This window comes from Condylostylus longicornis, unplaced genomic scaffold, assembly GCF_029603195.1.
Source record: "Condylostylus longicornis isolate FDR11 unplaced genomic scaffold, ASM2960319v2 ptg000055l, whole genome shotgun sequence".
NCBI classification, from domain to species: Eukaryota; Metazoa; Arthropoda; class Insecta; order Diptera; family Dolichopodidae; genus Condylostylus; species Condylostylus longicornis.
In genome coordinates, this window is record NW_026578024.1 from 10729672 (window position 1) to 10748212 (window position 18541).

The 18541-nt window shown below is 23.8% G+C and overlaps 1 protein-coding gene across 3 annotated transcripts in view; it reads right to left on the minus strand.

The window, feature by feature from the left end:
• The window catches only part of LOC129611661 (putative uncharacterized protein DDB_G0277255), a 29861-nt gene extending 11593 nt beyond the window's left edge, over nucleotides 1-18268 (minus strand). Inside the window, exons 1-2 of one of the 3 annotated variants that reach the window (XM_055524914.1) lie at nucleotides 11251-11387; nucleotides 9599-11182 (exon numbers count right to left, since the gene is read on the minus strand). In XM_055524914.1, the coding sequence (XP_055380889.1) occupies nucleotides 9599-11182; nucleotides 11251-11267 (1601 nt within the window). In that variant the 5' untranslated portion in view covers nucleotides 11268-11387. Of the gene's footprint in view, nucleotides 1-9598; nucleotides 11886-18079 lie in introns of those variants that run through there. The other 2 variants (XR_008697182.1, XM_055524913.1) reach the window with 2 other exon arrangements.
• Nucleotides 18269-18541: the final 273 nt, after the last annotated feature.

The window sequence follows — 18541 nt, forward strand, 5'->3', positions numbered from 1 at the left end:
GAAATTCGACATAATATTTTAAGATTTAATATAAAATAAAGAATCGCTTTCAAGATTGTATAAAGTGGTTTCAAGTGATAAATCGAAAAGGTTGAATTAATTGAATAATATACTTTTACATTAGTACTATGCTACACACAATCATTCATAATTTTTACAACAATTATTTTTAAGTATGATTCTATTCCGTGAAAATAATGGAATTGCAAATATTCACAAATAAAACTATTGAGTTTTTTAATAAAATTTTTTTATTTTTTTTACTAAATCTGCTCTACAAATTTCAATTTTGAGCTTATTTAACTTTAGTCTATTTGCTGTCAAATGATTTAATTGAATTTCATATTATTAAAATCAAAAGTATATGACAAAGGTATCTTTGACATGCAAAATGTAGTTTAGAAATCAAACTATACAATTCACAAGTGATTTGAAATGCATAATTTAAATTTTCAAATATAAGGACAGCATCGATAAATAGCATATAATACAGTTATATTTGATTTTGCTCAATCTCTAACATAAAAGTAATTATTAAAAATTTTTAATATTCCGACGTTTTTGTTTTCTGTAAGCTGACTGCCAAAACTGCGACTGAAAATATGAAACTCAGCATTGCTTTATTTTTGAATTTTACTTCTAATAACCAGTTTAAAAATGTGAGAAATTCAAATGTAATTTATAACCAATAAAATAATGAAAAAATAAATAATTTAAGCCTTGCCAGTAGGCGAAACTAAATTTCTTGTATGGAATTCCCATAATCAAAAAAGTAGTTTAGTTCAAATCTCCTCTAATATTTTAATTACAACAAAGTAGTAACAAGTACTATACTTATTCCAATAATTATTATTCTACATAGTATAAACTTCAAATAAATTTCTTGCCTTAGGTAAATTTTAATTTTTTTTTTATTCTTCTTTTCTTTTATTGGATTTAATTATTAAAATTGAATAAAAATTTTCTTTCATAATGCACTAGACTTGCTGCTCCTGATTAAAATCACTTAATGTTTTCCTTTATTTTCATTAATTTTTTTATAAGAAAATTCAAGTATAGTTAATATTTATTTTTGAAAAGAAAAAGGATTCTTAAATTTGGTTATACATACACAAACACAAATACCCATACCACATAATAAAATTCTAAATTTTTTAGAGAATTAAAAATTTTGTTACAAAAATTTTTATTGTTGTTATTTTTTTTGCTTTACTAGTAAATAAAAAAAAATATCAAAACTTTTTGAAAACAGAAAAGAAATCGTTCTAAATCTAAAAAAAGTAAAATAATAAGAAAAAAAAAATAATTTAAAATTATATAAAGGACATCATTTGAAATGCATGAAAAATAAACAGAAATAAAAAAGCAAAAAACCAAAGTGTATAAGGTACACAAAATATAAAAAAAAAAATATAAGATAAATGTAGAAAAAAAAATTTATATTTTTAAGTATAAATGGATTTTGTTGCATTTATAAAAAAAACAAAAAAAAACAAATAAGAAAAATTATAAGAGAAAAAGAAAAGATTGAAATAGAATCCTGTCACAAAATAAGAGTGTCCTTATCAAATTGAGAAAATCTCTCTCATAGAATATTTCCGGTATTATGAGTTATTTGTCTATGTTTCTATACGTATGCATGAATGTGTGTATGTATATGTACACCCAGGAAAATAAATTGTTATTTCAATTATAAATCTTTCAACTTGAAATGCTTTTATTGGTCATTTCGTATTCCCGACACGCCATTTTCTTCTGTTAAATACGACAAGGTTCTAGATTTTAACAATTGAATTCGATTTGTATAGAGACAATTTTCTCCTGAACTGATGAAAATATAATTTTTTAAAAAATAATCGAGCCACTAGTTTATTTAAATTACTTTCTGATATAAACCAAAATAATAACAAACAAATTATTGCATACATTTAGGATGAGGCGAAAAAAAAATTAAAAGAATCGTTACCATATAGGTGTTGGCGGCCGATCTCCGTAGCAGAGAAGCATAAATAAACAATTTTTTCGAAAGATAACAGTCTGTTAGTTTCTATGTGCATGTCTGCATATCAAGTTCGACTAAACCGATTTTGATGAAAATTGTTTTTAAATAATGTCAAAAATTTTAACAAAAAACGGCCATTTTATCATTGCAGTGTTAAACTATTCCGTTTTGTGGTGGAAGATGCCAGTCGCTAGTTTTCTGTATTTGCAGAAATCAAAAAATATTTAGGGTTTCGATTCAATATAATAGTCAAGAAAAAAAATTTTTAAGATCTTGAGGGGCTTCAACTTTAAGGGGAGGAAGAGAAATATAAAGATTTATAGTAAAGTTTTATTTGTATATTAAATTTCAGTCTTCTGTCTTAGAAAGTGTATTTGTTTTCTAAAAGGACACACAAATTGATGGACGGATCTTTTTTCAATTTTTTTTGGTTTAAAATAAATTTTTTAAATTTTTCTTTGCTAAAAATTATCTCCGAATCGAGCTTAGGATATTCTGATTCAAAAGGGTTCAATTCCAAGCATTTCTCTCTCACATATTTGTCCAATCACATATTTACATTTACATATATGGAAATTCACATGTTAACATGAGACAAGGAAGGTTTGCTTTCTAGTAATTGAGATTTTAGTGCTAAGTTGCAAATGTTCGGAAAATATTATGCAAAACAGAAACATATTTTTGTTATGAAATTTCGAAAATAAGTCATAAGTTTGAAGTTGTCAAAAATTAGACGCGACAAGTATTTGAGTAATTAACAATTTCATATTATAGATTCAAAATCAAGCATAAAAATATTCAAATATTTGCATCTTGGTCCTAGGAATATGAAAATTTGTTGATTTTACCGATGAATTCTGAGTGTAGGTATAAAATATTTAAAAAAAAAAACTGATAAAATAATATATTTTGTAATAAGAAAGCTTCTAGCGAAAAAGGATATCTAAAAATATTGCATATACATACATAGACATACTCGTACATACAGAAAATATAAATTTATTTCAGAAAAAAAAGGTCTATTCAAAGAATAAATAAAAGATTTGAGATATGAATTTATTTTTTTTTATATTTCAAAAAGCCTATAGTTGTATGTCTCATTTCTTGTCTCTTTTTTTTTTAGGTATGCCAGGATTAAAATTCTATATTGTAAAAATATTATGCTTATAATAGAAAAATAACATATTATTTTATTCTTACATTCATAATAAACTATAAAAAACTTTGTTGTAATGAAACTACTCTAATAGCAAACAGTATACAACATTTGTGTGTCGTGTGTATATCTAGTATATATTCATAGAGGTATGTGAACCTATGTATTCAAATGTTATAAATCTAAACACAAATAATCTATTAGAATATTATGGTCTTAAAAAGTTTTAAATTAAATGCACATAAATCTTCGTTAAGTGTAAACATTTTACATAGGTCTACATTATAATAATAATAATAATGTAAGGGAAACTTTAGCATATTATAAACTCAAAATGAATGAAAATTTGAATGGGTTAAAGAGGACCAATAATAAACAAGAAAATTATTAATTTTTTGTTTCTATTTTTTGATTAATATTTTTGAATATATGGGGAATGGTGTTCTGAATTTCGATTTTTAATGGAATGGAATTTTATAGTTGTAGTATACGAAATTTTCTGTTTCAAAATTTATAAAAATAAAAATCTATAATTTTGATTAAAATTTCTCAATGTGAAATTCTAGATCTTCTGTATTTCACTCTGCGCTTTATTTTACCTGGATTTTATCAGATTTGAAATACTTACAGCACTAAGATGAATTATATTGTGACGACATTCTTTCAAAACGTTTCTGTAGCGATATTAGAAAGCTTTACACAGAGCTTCAGTCATTATTCGACTACAGATAAATAAATTGAAATTGAATGCGTTATTTGAAAATCAGAAAGAATATAAGTAAAATTTGTGTTTTTCGGGTTACGTTCCCAAAAATGTTTATGGATTCGGTTCTTATACTTATAGCTTACACATAATATACGAGGAGCTGTTGCAAATCACAAAAATGAAATTTTTTAACAATATTTACTGCACCCAAACCATTAGCTTTAAATTTTAAATCGGCAATCGCAAAAATGTGACCACGTATTCCTTATTTATTTTAGAAAATTTCATCTGGATATCAAATTTTTTAATTAACAAATAAAATTATTGATTTCGAATTTTCGATATATTTCTCTTCAATACTCGAAATATGAAAAAATTTCACAATTTTCAAATTTCCACAAAATTTTTTTCGATGCTAAGGACTGGAAATCCTTCTTTCACCTCAAATATCGAAAAATATTAATTCTTCAGCAACCTATCATTATGATACCGTAAGCTTTAATGAACTTCTATAATAAAATCAAAAACAAAATACTTAAAGGTATAGTCTTGTTATCATGATAGAATTTAATAGCCTTCTAATTCAAAAATAGGTCTCCACGTATAATTCCACACGCATAAAGGCTTCTCGTTAAATAAAATCACTGAGAATAAAATTAAACATTAAACTCTAGCATCAGAGAATATTTTTATAAATTATTATTTCTAAATTCCTCCTAAACATATGCAATAACAATATAATGAGGTAATAAGAGCAAAATATATTAACTTTGTTATCTAAACCTAAAACTATATATGTATGTAAACTAAAAACTATTACAGGGAAAAAATATGAGCACCAATTTTGAAATTAAATGTAAAATCTAAGGATTCTTATACAGAATGAATTTCATAATACCTCGCGCTAATTTAAAAAAAAATTTCAAGTTTACATTTTACAAATTTTATTATTAAAATTTATTTTCAATATGCTTTTCCCCTACTTTAATGTGAATTAACGAATTAATGAATAAATGAGTGAGTAAACCGCGTAAACAAACCGAAATTTTTAAATATTTATACATATATATATACAATAAGAAAAAAAACAAACAATAACAAAAAATTTATTTATTTAAAATAAAATGACAATTGAATATTATTAAAGGATTTAAAAAAAAAACAGGATTTGGAAAAAATCTTTTCGGTTTCTTAAATTATTCAATACTAAGTATAGTGTATACAAAATACATGTACAATGTATGTATGACCATACACACATGAGCATTAATTATATTGTAGATTACACGGCATATATTTAAGTGTAGGTGTATTTAATTTCTAATTACATTTCATGTATAAGGAATATTGCCAGAGTATCATGTGTGTATATCCAATATAAACTATAATATATATATATAAATGTATTAATATACTATAAAATAAATTAAATAAATTAACATACATACATATGTGCATATATATATACATATATATACAAATAATAGAAATTTTGATAATATAATTTGTTGTATTTGTATACACCGCATTGTAATATTATATTGCATACACATATATAACGGTATATAATAGCTGATGTACACATTTTTAATGTTATTCAATTTTCCGTAAATCTATTTTCTGCTATAATTTGTTTTTTTTTTTTGATGGGTCTTTAATCGTTACTGGTTTCGATTGTATAATACTAATGTTTATTATATTATTTGTATTATTCACATACAAACATACATATATGCAACATTATTTTGTACATAAATAAAAAAATATTCTTTAATATTAATATAAATGTGATATATATATATATATGCATATATATAATGCATATATGGATATTCCTATACCATAAAACTTCTAACGATAAATGGTCACAATAAAATTAAATTGATCTGCGTCGTATATAACCCATGAATTTACGTTTTATCTTCTTACATTTATATATATAAAAATATATAAAATAGATTATAATATACATCTATATATATGTAGGTTGTTAGTTGGTTGGTATACAATTTATACCTATATTATGTATAACATAAAATAATGCTATTGCGGAATAAAGCTATGAAAATTTTTTTTTAGTATTTTGTATAAAACATTTAGTATAAACAAGTATATAGTAGAATAAGAAGTATTTTAGATCTAGAGGGATGAAAATAAATTGAGATTCTGAGCCCTTTAGACTTATTTTGTCAAGCTAACCCATACCGTTATATTATTTGTGTATATATAAACATATATATGGAGAAAACAAAAAAATAATAATAAAAATAATGTACAAAAGTACATAAAAATATAAACATAAAAATCAACATACAAATCATATATGTATATATATCTAGTGGCTAAAAATATATATATACATATATGTATATATTATGTAATAAAGTCTCATATATGAGAAAAAGATATGCGAATCATATTTGAACAAAATGTGTGTATATAGTGAGTGCGTTGCTTAAAGCATTTTTATTCTAAAAAAAAAAAAATTTTTTTTCTTTTTCCCTACATTATTTTGTAGAAAAGCTTAAAAAAGGATATGGTTGGGTGGATATAATTTTTATGAACAAATCATGTGTTTGCATCCCAACAATAATAACAGCAACAATAATAACAAATGGACTTCTTTAATTTATTTTTTTTATCTGTATACATACATATGTATGTATGTAAGTATAGGGACAATATATATATATATATATATATACGCGAGTGGAAATGATTTTTTCCAATTTTTGTTTTTTTTTTTTTCATTCATTTAAACCGTCACGTCTATTTTCACTTAATGAGGATTTTATTTGTTTTGTCTTTATGACTTTGGTCCTTTTAATTCCTCATTTACTTTTTAGCTTTTTCTAGCTAAAAAAAAAAATTTTTTTTTTAATACTCGTATTAAATTATATATGTATATATATATATATATATATTTATTTTTATTTTCTTGCCTTCATTTTTCTAAATCTACTGTATACATATCGGGCTAAAATAAGCAAAAAAAAAGCAGAAGAGCGATTTATTGAGGAAACAATTTTTTTACATTACAAAATACAAAATGATTGACGTTTTCTCAAAATAGAAAAAAAAAAATTGTATTTTTTTTTTTAACTCAAAACATTTGTCTATTTTTCGGTTTGTTTTATTTTTATGTTTTTTTCTTTTTTGGTTCCTTTGAATGCACAAGGTTATTTTTTCACACATTTCTTAAAAATAAAAAAAAAATTTCCACATTCAAACTTAAGAAATTTTCTTTAAAAAAAAAATTTTTTTTTCTGTGAAATTTCTTCATGTTATGTAAAATGTTTTTTTTGTTGTGGCTTTAAATTCGATTACTTTTTGTATTTGTACTTGGAAATCGTTTAAAATTTTGTTCATTCAAAATCACTTTAAATCACTATTAGATTCAAGTAACAGAAAATGGTAAACACTAGATCTAGGCAAATTTGTACAAAAAACAGAAATTCTTCATTTGGAAACTGAAGTAATTAATTTGTACCTATATTAATAAATTAAATTAAAAAATTTTCCAAAAAATATTCATTATTCCCTAATCATAATTTCTCTCTTTCTATACTCACAATATGTAAAAGGAATTGCATTTTATACAATAATTTAATTACCAATGTAAAAAGAATGGGAAATTTACGGGAAATAAACTCTAATTCTCAAAAAAAAATATTAATATTAATAAATTCATACTCAATTCTTAATAAACTATTTATAATAAAGCGAGAAACTTTTACAATTCTCTCATATTTTAAATTCAATTTTTACTTCCATACCACAACTGTATACGTTCTCATTAACAGTGTTCTTCTCACATCTCAGAATTAAATTATATGCATTAGAGTTTTGAATTTAAAATATATTTAGATTTATATATATATACACATATGTATATTGTTTCACTTTTATATATTGTTCCCAATATATGTATGTACGAGTATATTCAAACAAATTAAGAGAGATCGCTATAAAATTGAATTAATCTTTTATATTAATTGAGTTTTAAAAATTAGACATTAATATTAACTTTTATAATATTAGGTGAATATTTTTTATACATAATATGCAATTCTTATATACGTCCAATAACATAAAAAGTAGTAAATTATATAATTACGTCATAAAGAAAATAAAAAAAAAAATTAGTCATAGTTATATAAGAATATAAAAAAAAATATAAAATATTTTGGGTTCAAAACATTTTATCACTTTTATATTACTTTAATAAAAAAAACAAAAAGAAAAAACAAAAAAAACAATTTCAAAAGTTTTATACTGCATAAGACCATTATTAAGCTCATGTTCCATTAAAGTTTGTAGGTCATAAAGCAATAAACTCTATCTATACTATAATACTTGATCTTTAATTTTGACCTTTAATAAAAAGGTCAAAATTAAAATACATATTATGTACATAGATAAATAAGAAAACTGTTAGAGAGGTCGTAGTATAAAAAAAAAATTTTCTTAAAATTGCTTCTGATTTGTATTCTCTTACTTTGGATACGTAATGTAACATATGCACCACCAATACTTATACGAATATCATATACACAGCGCCGATTCTAACTTGTTTACCGCCCTACGAGGTTTCGAAAAAATGCTTCCCCTCATCCCACCACGCCAGTAAAACAAAGCAATTAGCAATATGTAATAAACGTTGTCCCCTAAAAATATGCAATCAATTAATGTCCCCTAAAAATATGCAATCATAAAAAATTTTTCAATTAATCCTGTCATATAACAAGAACTTGTTATACAATTTCTACCAAAATCTATTACAATACGATTATTTTTACATTCTATTGAAGGATTTTTTAAAAATTTTGACGAACTTTTCCTTTTTATTAATTAAAATAAATTAAACCTTTTGTTCAAAAAAAAAAAAAACAAAACACAAACCTTATACATTTGAGATTTAATGTTTTAAGTCTTTTCCTATTATTCCTGTATTTTATAGAAAATAAAAGACTTTTTCAATATATAGATTATAAATAAAGAAAGACTGTTTTTTTATAATAAATGAAACTCAAGGATTTCGACCACAATTCCTTTCTCTTGTTTATATGTACCTTTAATTTAAAAAAAAAAATTAAAAACCTTCAAATATTTGAAAAAAAATAAAAAAAATTTTTTTTTTTTCAAAAAAACCTAAAAGAAATTTTTTTTGTTTAAAATTTTGTGGCGGTGTATTTTATCGTTTCTCAAATATTATTCTCTCTTTTATGGGTAAGTACACAAATAAATTGATTTTATGTTGTTTAGACGATTGTCGTGGATACTAAAATAATGAAAAATAAATATGTTTAGTCCAAGCATACAAAAAAAAAAAAGAAATTCTCAAAAGCATCCAAAAAAAAAAATAACAATAAAAAAAAGAGATGCTTGCAATTCGCAAAATTGAAAACCACAGGTCAAATACACAACACTTTATTTTTAAAGCAAATATTTTTTTTTCTCTTTCTTTCTTTTTACTCACTCTCTCACTCTCTCTCTCTATAAATATATACATAAGTAAAAGGATTTAATTTTATTAAGTAAATAAAATTAAAAAGCAAAACAATAATAAAAAACAACAAAATATGAAAACAAAATCAAAAAAATGTTGAAAAATTATATGAGAGAGAAAAAGAGAAAAACTATAAAAACCAAAAAAATAAAAGAGAAAAACAAAATATTAACAAAGGCAATATAAATGATAAGCACCCCGGAGCAAATTAAAAATTCATCTTACCTTTGATTATGTTTTTTCTTAAATAAAAATTTTTTATTCCTTTCACAATAGGGGGCTGTGGCATTAACAGTAGAAGTAGTAAAAGTAGAAGTAGTAGTAGTAACGTTCGTTATATCTCTAAAAATGTTCTCATTTTCATTTAACGGGTATTTTATAAATTCTGAATTTTTTTTATCTTTATCAACTACGTTGACATCATCCCAATCCAAAACATTTATATTTCCAGATATACATTTATCTTCCTCTTCTTCTTCTTCTTCATTTCTTTTATTTATCTCAAAAGAATTTGCTTTTAAAGATAGTGCTGATATTAAGGATGTTGAAGGTTTTTGTATAGATGATTGTTGTAGTAGTGGGGATGATGGTATTTCTGATTTGTTAGTAGTAAATATATTTTCATTTATTATTTTACTTGGTGCTGTTGTTGTTGTTTCTTTTATGATTTCATTTTCTGACGGTGAAAATATTTTTTGTTTTTCAAAAAAATTCCTGCTGACATTAACAATAGAGCAATTGGTGTCATCAGTATCGTTTTCTATATTATTGTTACTTAAAAAAATTTCAGACGACGATGATGCTTTTTTCGATAACTGTGGTAAAAACAATAATGTTGAATTTGTTTTAGAAGAGTTTGAGAATTTTTGTAATGCCGTTGAATCAGAATCACAAATAGCTGATGAATTTTTAGATTTTGTTGTTGTTGTTGTTGTAATTGGTGGAAAACATATAATTGAATTTGTTTTACACTGTGGTTGGCCTTCCTCTTGAAATTTTATATCACCATAGGGGTTATAATTTTGTATTTTTTCATCATTTATATTATTTTTTTCATTATAATGATTATTTTTACTTTTGAAAAGAGGCGATTCTTTGATTCTTTGTATTGTAGAATTTTTTTGTTTTGAAAGAAATGTTGATGGTGATTTCAATATAATTTTTTCAAAAGAATTTTCAATATTTTCATTCTGATTTTTATTTATTTTATTTTCATTTAATGCTATTGCTCCAGTTATTGAACTATTTTCAATTGAAATATCATTATTATTTTCATTTATTTCTGTTTTTATCAGGTCATTGTTGCCACATTCATTCAATTCAAATGGATGAGGCCATTTTTTTCGTATACACCATTGTAATGATACATCTCGGATATTCTTTTGTAATGATAAATTTCCCTTTGATAATATTAAATCTTTTTGTTCCAAAGTATTATTATTATCGTTTTTTTGATTTCCTTTTACAATATAATCAGAGTGCAAATTTAAATCTTTTGAAGTATTTTTAACTGAAGATTGCAATTGATTTCTCTCAATATCAATTTCACTTAATTCATCTGTTTTAAGTTCATCGTCATTTTTTATATTGTTATTCAAAGAGGGATAAGGTTTACTGATAGAAGAAAGAGAAATATTTTTATTTTCAATATCGTTTTTTTCACCTTGCATCAATTCAATTTGTTTTTCATTTTCTAAATTTTCTGATGATGATTCACTGTTGTTGTTGTTGTTTTCAGATTTTCTATCAGAAAATTCATCAGTTCTTTTGAATTTATTCTTAGTTACTAATTGATTTTGGTTACCGGCCCTAGAATAATTAAAATCTTTTGTTAAATTTTCAAAATTTTGTCCAAACAACTTGTTAGTTAACAATACATCACAATTTTTTTCATTTTTCTTTAAATGAATTGTTGTATCTCGAGTATTATTTCGGTTCGTATTAATATCGATTTTGGAATGTACTTGATTTTTCGGGATTGTAGTCGTTTTATTTGATTTTAGGGGAGTTACAGTTGGATTAATCACAACATCTGAAAAAATTTCATTTTGCATTGTTGAAATTTTTATGTATGGAAATTCCAAAATTTTTTCACATGCACACACGTGAGGTTTTTTTTGTTTGCCAATTCTTGTTTTTTTTTTTCAAAATGTTTGAATCCAAGAAAATCTGTAGCAATTTACAGTTTATATTTGTTTCTTTGTTTTTTTTTCTTAAAAAAAATACGTTTCATTATTTTTTGTTTTATTTGATTTTTTTGTTGTTGGAAATCACAAAAAATAGATTTAAAATTGAACACACACTAACACACTTATAAAAGAAAACTATGGCGGATTGCAATGTAATTTTAGCAAAAGGGCGTCAAATCAATTGTTTCACACGAATTTTCAAAGCATTTTTATTTTATGTTTTTCGCATATATGGGAATAAAAAATACAACTAAAATGAATTGGTTATCAAGTTTATTAGAAAATGAAGAGGGGGGAAAAACAAGCAGAAATTAAATGTGGTGATCAATGCCGACTCTTATATCATGAAATAATTTTGAAAATTTGGAAAAAATTAAATTTATTTCCTTCCATTTTAAAAATAATCATCAAAATTTTTCCTTGTTTAGCAACTTTTTAACTTTTAAATCAGTTCCTAAAAAAAATGATGGAACTCTGGTTAATAATTTCCAAGCTGTGTAAACTGGATGAGAAAAGCTAATTTTCCGTATAATATGAATATTTCTTCATTTTGTGATATTTTAAGCTTAATGCACTTTGTTTTCACTTCTTGCCTTCTTTTAATTTGGAAAGATTTCCAATCGAGTTATTTCTGAATAAACAACACATGACCCATGTGGTCGATTATGCTATGTTCCACAATGTAAATTTAGCAATTTACTCAATACATTTAACAGAAACTCGCTCCCTTCCTCCCTCTATTCTATTTTGTAAACATAATTGCTTTCATCTCAAAATTATTACAATTTTCGTTAAGCATATGTTCTTAAACTAAAGCATAATTATTAAGAAATCAAAAATATTGAATAATGTATATAGAATAAGACAATTGCCATTTAATTATCCACACCGTCAAAACATAATTTTGTATACGTATTTTATGTATATCCCAGCCTTGATCTGTTTATAATTGCTATACATTCAATCAATATTAATGAATCAACAAAATGAATAAAATTCTTTTCCTTTCTGCTTAAAACAATATACATATAAAATAATAATAATATCAATATTGTATCAGTAATGATGGATCTCAGACACGGAACTTGCTATATAAAAAGAAAGTAACAAAAAACAATAATTCCAAAGAGAATTATGCGTATAATTCTTCTGTACCTATAAGTGAATTTAATCTCACGCTTCATACAAGTAAGTACAAGCAGTATATCATACACGTATAAACGAGGATATGCATAATATTTATTTAATATTACTCCATAGAACGTTCCGTATATTAACATGGTTCATTTTAAATTTTTGGACCAAACGAAAATCGAGGGTAAAACAAAAAGGGTTCATTAATAAATTTTAATATTTTTCATATATAATTTTCATTAATACATACTATATATGTATGTATGATTGAAATTTATTCAAACATGTTGTAAGTTGTTAAGCATTATTTTAAATTGCTCACGTTTTAAATTTTGTTGAAACGAAAGGATGACAATTTTTATTATAATTTTATTATAGTAAAAGGTATAGACGTTGCAGAGGTAATTTTATTTATTATTCAATTTGAAAAACTAAAGTATTTTTAAATAAAATTATCCCATGCGAATATACAAATATAAATAGACAATTCCAATTACTTCCTATATTTAAATCAAGATTACAATAAAAAAAAATACAAGAGAAAATAAAATTTTCATTTCACATGCTGTCGTTAAATTAATTAATCTCGCCTGATTCGATTCTATTTTCTAAACTAAAACCATAATAATTAAATGACATCTCTCTTTTTGTTTTCTTTTCGTTGTTTTTGTTTTTTATATTTTCCCTTTCTCCTTTATCAAAGTTTAAATTACTGTATACGTGTTTTGTATATATAACACACTGTTCAATAGTATAGAAATGAGAATGAATTAAATTAAATTTGTACACAATAATGGGATACACGTAAAAAAATTTCGAAAGTTATTTAAGGACTTGGAGTAAAATTTTCGAATAAAAGTGATTTATAAATGAGTTGGAAGTGAAAATAATTGTTAATAGGTGGATATGAGTTCCTTGAACAGTTGTTTATTTACTTTAACAATTGAGAATGCAATATTCTTAATAAAGCATTTCGGAATTATTTTTAGCTCAACAAATAAATTACTTACTACACACAGTCTGGCCGATATGATTAAATTGTTTTGACAAATTTGGGATATTCAATTAGTAGTTTTCCGAGCACAAATAATATAATTGTTTTTCAAAAGAATTTTGAAAATTTAATGACCACAAACTCATTCTGTGACTCATTTTGTTACTTACCACTTGAAAAAATGTAATTCGTAAATGAGATTTAGTTTTGAGTAATGCACTTCTCAACTAAGAAAAATGTTAGTCTCTTTCTTTTTAAAAACTTTGAGTAAGTAATCATTATTGTATAAAATTCAGCCATTTTATGTAATATAATGAGAATTTTCAAGGAGAAGAAATGAAAAACAAGGAGAAGAAATGAGAAATCAAGTTGTAAAAATGATAAATGAAATTATAAAAGAAATGACAAATAATTAAACTTAGAAATTATGAGATCCGTCTCTTTCTTGCGCGGTAACCAAAAATAAGAAGTGCAGTTCTCATTCTGTATTTCATTTTAACAGTTTATTTGTTTTTAAATTATAAAAGGGTTCGGAAACCATCCATTGCTTAACATAGCTGGTCAAGTTCCAATAACACTCATTTATTAGTTGATTCCCTATACTAATAGAATGGGAATTCATTTTTCGAACTTACTTTGAAAAGTAACAGAGTATTTAACAAAGTAAATGTATGGAATTTATTGAAAGAAACACTTTCTGAGCATATTAGAATCGAAAATTTAAAACACGAAATTCAAATTCAATTTAAACAACTACATACTTATATATATATATAGAGTATAACAAATAACATTTGCATATCGCTATATAATATACTCAATACAAATCGCTATTCCCGTTCATAAATTACAAAATGTCATGCAATATATTTAAATTTCGCTTTAGTAGGTTATTACTTTACTTTCTATTCCATATATATAACAGTTATTTGTGTTAAATATTGTTTGTTTTATTTATTTCTTCTTTCTTTTTTGTTTCTTTTTTTAAATTCCAGTTCTAAATTTTCACGAATAAAAGTAGATAAACAAAAAAAAAAAAGCTATAAGCCCCTGTCTTTTTATATAACCTATCTGTCCATTTACATTTACATATAGGTCAATGCCTCTATATTTTAAAATCTTTACACAGTGCATTTTGTTTCGCATATATAGATAGAAGCATTTTATAGATAGATTTTTTAAATTTATGCGACCAAAACAGAATTCGAAACGATTTTATTTATTAAGTTAAATTCACATATTTAAGATGTAAAACTGCAATTTATTTATTTTATTTAAGAATTCGATAAATAAATTATTGCAAAAATATTTTAAAGTATTTAATTTTAATTTATAGTTTACAGTCATCGGTTAGTGACATTAAATTTTTACATCTCTTTAAAATAATATTATTCTCAATTAAATTTTTGTTTCTCTCTTCATTAAATACTATCATAAAGGTCAATGTCAAAGACAAAATGTAAAATGCAATCATGATAATTTTAATAATAACATTAAAAACTCATACATCAATTTTTGCATAACAGTAAAATTTTTCTCATAAAAATTAAAAAACAAACTTTCTTTTTCTCATTTTTTTTTTCGTAATCTTTGAATTACTGTTATGCATAATTATAATCCTAATGTAAAATAATTTTTAATAAAATATACTCTCATGTAATTTATAATTACAATATTGCACTTGAACTTTTTATACAATTTTATTCAAAGCGCATAAAATCGTACATATACCCCATGTATATAATAATGTGTAAAAATCTAATGATGCAGTTTTCAAATTAATGAGATAAATATAAAAAAAAATATTTTATGAACGAAATGGAACGACGAACAAAAAAAAAAAATTACAGACTCTTTAACATAGGCTACAATCATTAACTGTGTTGTTCATGTAATTTTGCTGTTTTTTACTTTTTCTTCATTTTTTTTTATGACATTGGACAACCATCACTGGAAAAAAAATATAAACTTTAATATCAATATAAATACGTTAATGGATTTTAGTTTTTATACCGGTATACCGGTGATGATGACGTCTAGTCGTTTTTATTATTTGCGATCAACTTTTGGTTGATTAACACCAGATTTTTTCTTTTTCCAATTTTAATATGAAACGAAGTGGAAATTAGATCATTTCAATATATTTTTATGTTATTAACGTGGTGCGCGATGTATATAACAAGTAATATGATAATTACAGGGTCATTATTATTTCAGGGAAAAAAATTTTTTTTTTTTTTTGAAAATTGCAATTTATACTTTTAACTCTTCGGTGATTTTTTTAAATATTATTGTGATTATTTTTATAATTGCAGCTATTGAGAGATCTCTTGCAGTCTTGCGTAATATATTTTCCTATCTTACAAAAACCCATTTCATTGTCAGAAATCTTTGTATTGAATTCACTTTTAGCAATATAAGAATATTTCACGTGTCCAAGATTTGAACTAAAATTTTGAACGTGTGCAGACATTAACATTTTTAACTAATGTAACACAATTAAGTTATCAAAACACGACGAAATTAAGAATTATGTGACATGTGTTAGAATGCTATCAAAACGGTATTGTGCGCATTTTCGCCTTTCTCTCTAATTTTGTATTAATTTGTTAAAATGAATTATTTGAAGAATACCTCTATGTTAGAAAAACCGTTTGCATTGCCCTTCTTTTGAAAAAAAAACATATTATTTCATATTATCGGGAATTGGAACGACAACCTTTAACAAGACTCTTTTATATTAATGAAGACTTGTTTCATTGTTTCTTTTGTTTTATTTTTTAACATGACCTTTTACTTATATACAATCACAGAAAAATTTTCTATTAAATCCAGAACATGTGAAATTTTTTCTTGAAAATAATACTTCGCCCTCGTTTTATAATATAAGACCAGTAAAAATATTTTAAATATTTACCATATAAGTATAGGAAGAATTTTATTGAAAACTTATCGCATGATCAAATTACCATACACTAGTTATATTGAAATTAGAATATTGTGATAAATTTCATATTTGAATGAGATGATAAAAAAAAATAGAAATGCAAATTATAGTGGCATGGCATAAAGAAATTTAAATAAAAATTATGAGAATTTAGTAAACATGGAACAAAACACAAAGATAATGAATTGGTTAGAAATTATGTGTGAAAGAACAATAATTTTAATCTGCCAATTTTAACTATTCAATATGGTTAAGGCTTAATACAATGATTTCTCACCCTCTTTTGTACAAAATCTTTGTCTTTTCCCTTAAGTTTGTGGGAAAATGTTATGTTACATGAAGCACTATATTTTTTATGAAAAAGACTAAAGTGTTAATAAACCGAAATTAATTTATTGAGGGCTTAAAAATTTTTCACTTCCCTGCAAATTTTTGAACACCTTTAGACTTATTATTGAATTTCTCTAATTTTAGACGAATATTTTTTCCTCTATACATGCAATAATTAATGTTATGATAGACCTCTACATTGCTAATGCAATTTTAATTTTATAATATTGAAAAAAACAAAAAATTATTAACGTCAAAAATTCGTCTAACACACCATGTTTGTGTAGAAATTTCTTTGAAAGGTTACAAAAATAAAACAAGCAAACAAACAAAAAAAAAAAAACAACATGAGAAAAAGAGAAAAAATGCATTTTCTCTAAAGTACAAATCTAATTTTTTTTTTCTTCTTTTTTCTCTTACTCTCTTTCTCTTTTTTTTTTTTTGGTTTTTTCTTGTTGTTAAGCCAATTTTCTCGTAATTCCTCTCTTTTCACCTCCTGTTATACAAATTAATTCCGTACAAAAGACAAGGAAAACAAAAACCATAATAAAAACGACAAACAAAACAGAAAAGAAAAAAAAAACTGTTGCAATAGAGTACACTTGAAATTTGCTAAGCCTTAACTGTATACAACTTTTTTGTTAAATTTATTTATTTTCTTCATTTATTCGTTTAACTTTTTTATGCAGCTTAAAAAATTTGCATACAGTGTTGTTTTTTTTTTCTCTTTATTTTGTTTTTCCATTTTTTTGCTTTTTGTATTCTATACAGCTTTAGAGCGCGCTATTAAGAGCATCATTTTGTTTTTGTTTTTTTTTCGCTTTAATTAAAAACTTTTCAAAAGGCTGAATGGCTGAATGAATAAAACGTAAAAGCAACACTAAACTTAAGCTAAGGGTTTCATCAACTTTTTTTTTTTTTTTTTATTTTGTTTATTTAGTATGTTTTTTTAATGTTCGGTTCTTTATCTACGATGGATACAAAAAAACAAAAAAAAAAAAAACATAAACCAGAAAAAAATTATACAAAAAACTAGAAAACAAAATGCAAAAAATAATTTTTTTTTTTGTAAAAGAAAAAAAACAAACAAAAAATAATTTTTTTTTTCATACGTTTTTTTTTTTATGATTTCCTTATGATGACGCCTGAATCTGTTTTCTAGTTAAGCAGCTTTTATGATAGGTGGTGCTTCAAGTTGCACAGCTTAAATACTTCAATATATTGTTATATAGAGTGTCGTTAGAGTCGCCAGATATACCTTCAGAAATATAATTTGCATATATGTATGTACACAATACAATACCCTCATATGTATGTAAGTATTGTTTGTTGATTATGAAAAACTTTTTGAGAATCACAGTGTATATAAAAAAGAAATGAGAAGAATCTGAAAAGAAAAAAATTTTATATTATAAATATGAAAACTACACGTCAATGGGAAGTTTCTGTTGATTTTATTTTGAACACTCAATATAGCATAAAGTATATTTAATAAATAAATAAAAAAAAAATTCAATTTATAGTAAACAACTTAAACCTATTATAAACATAATAATTATCTCAATTTAATTTAA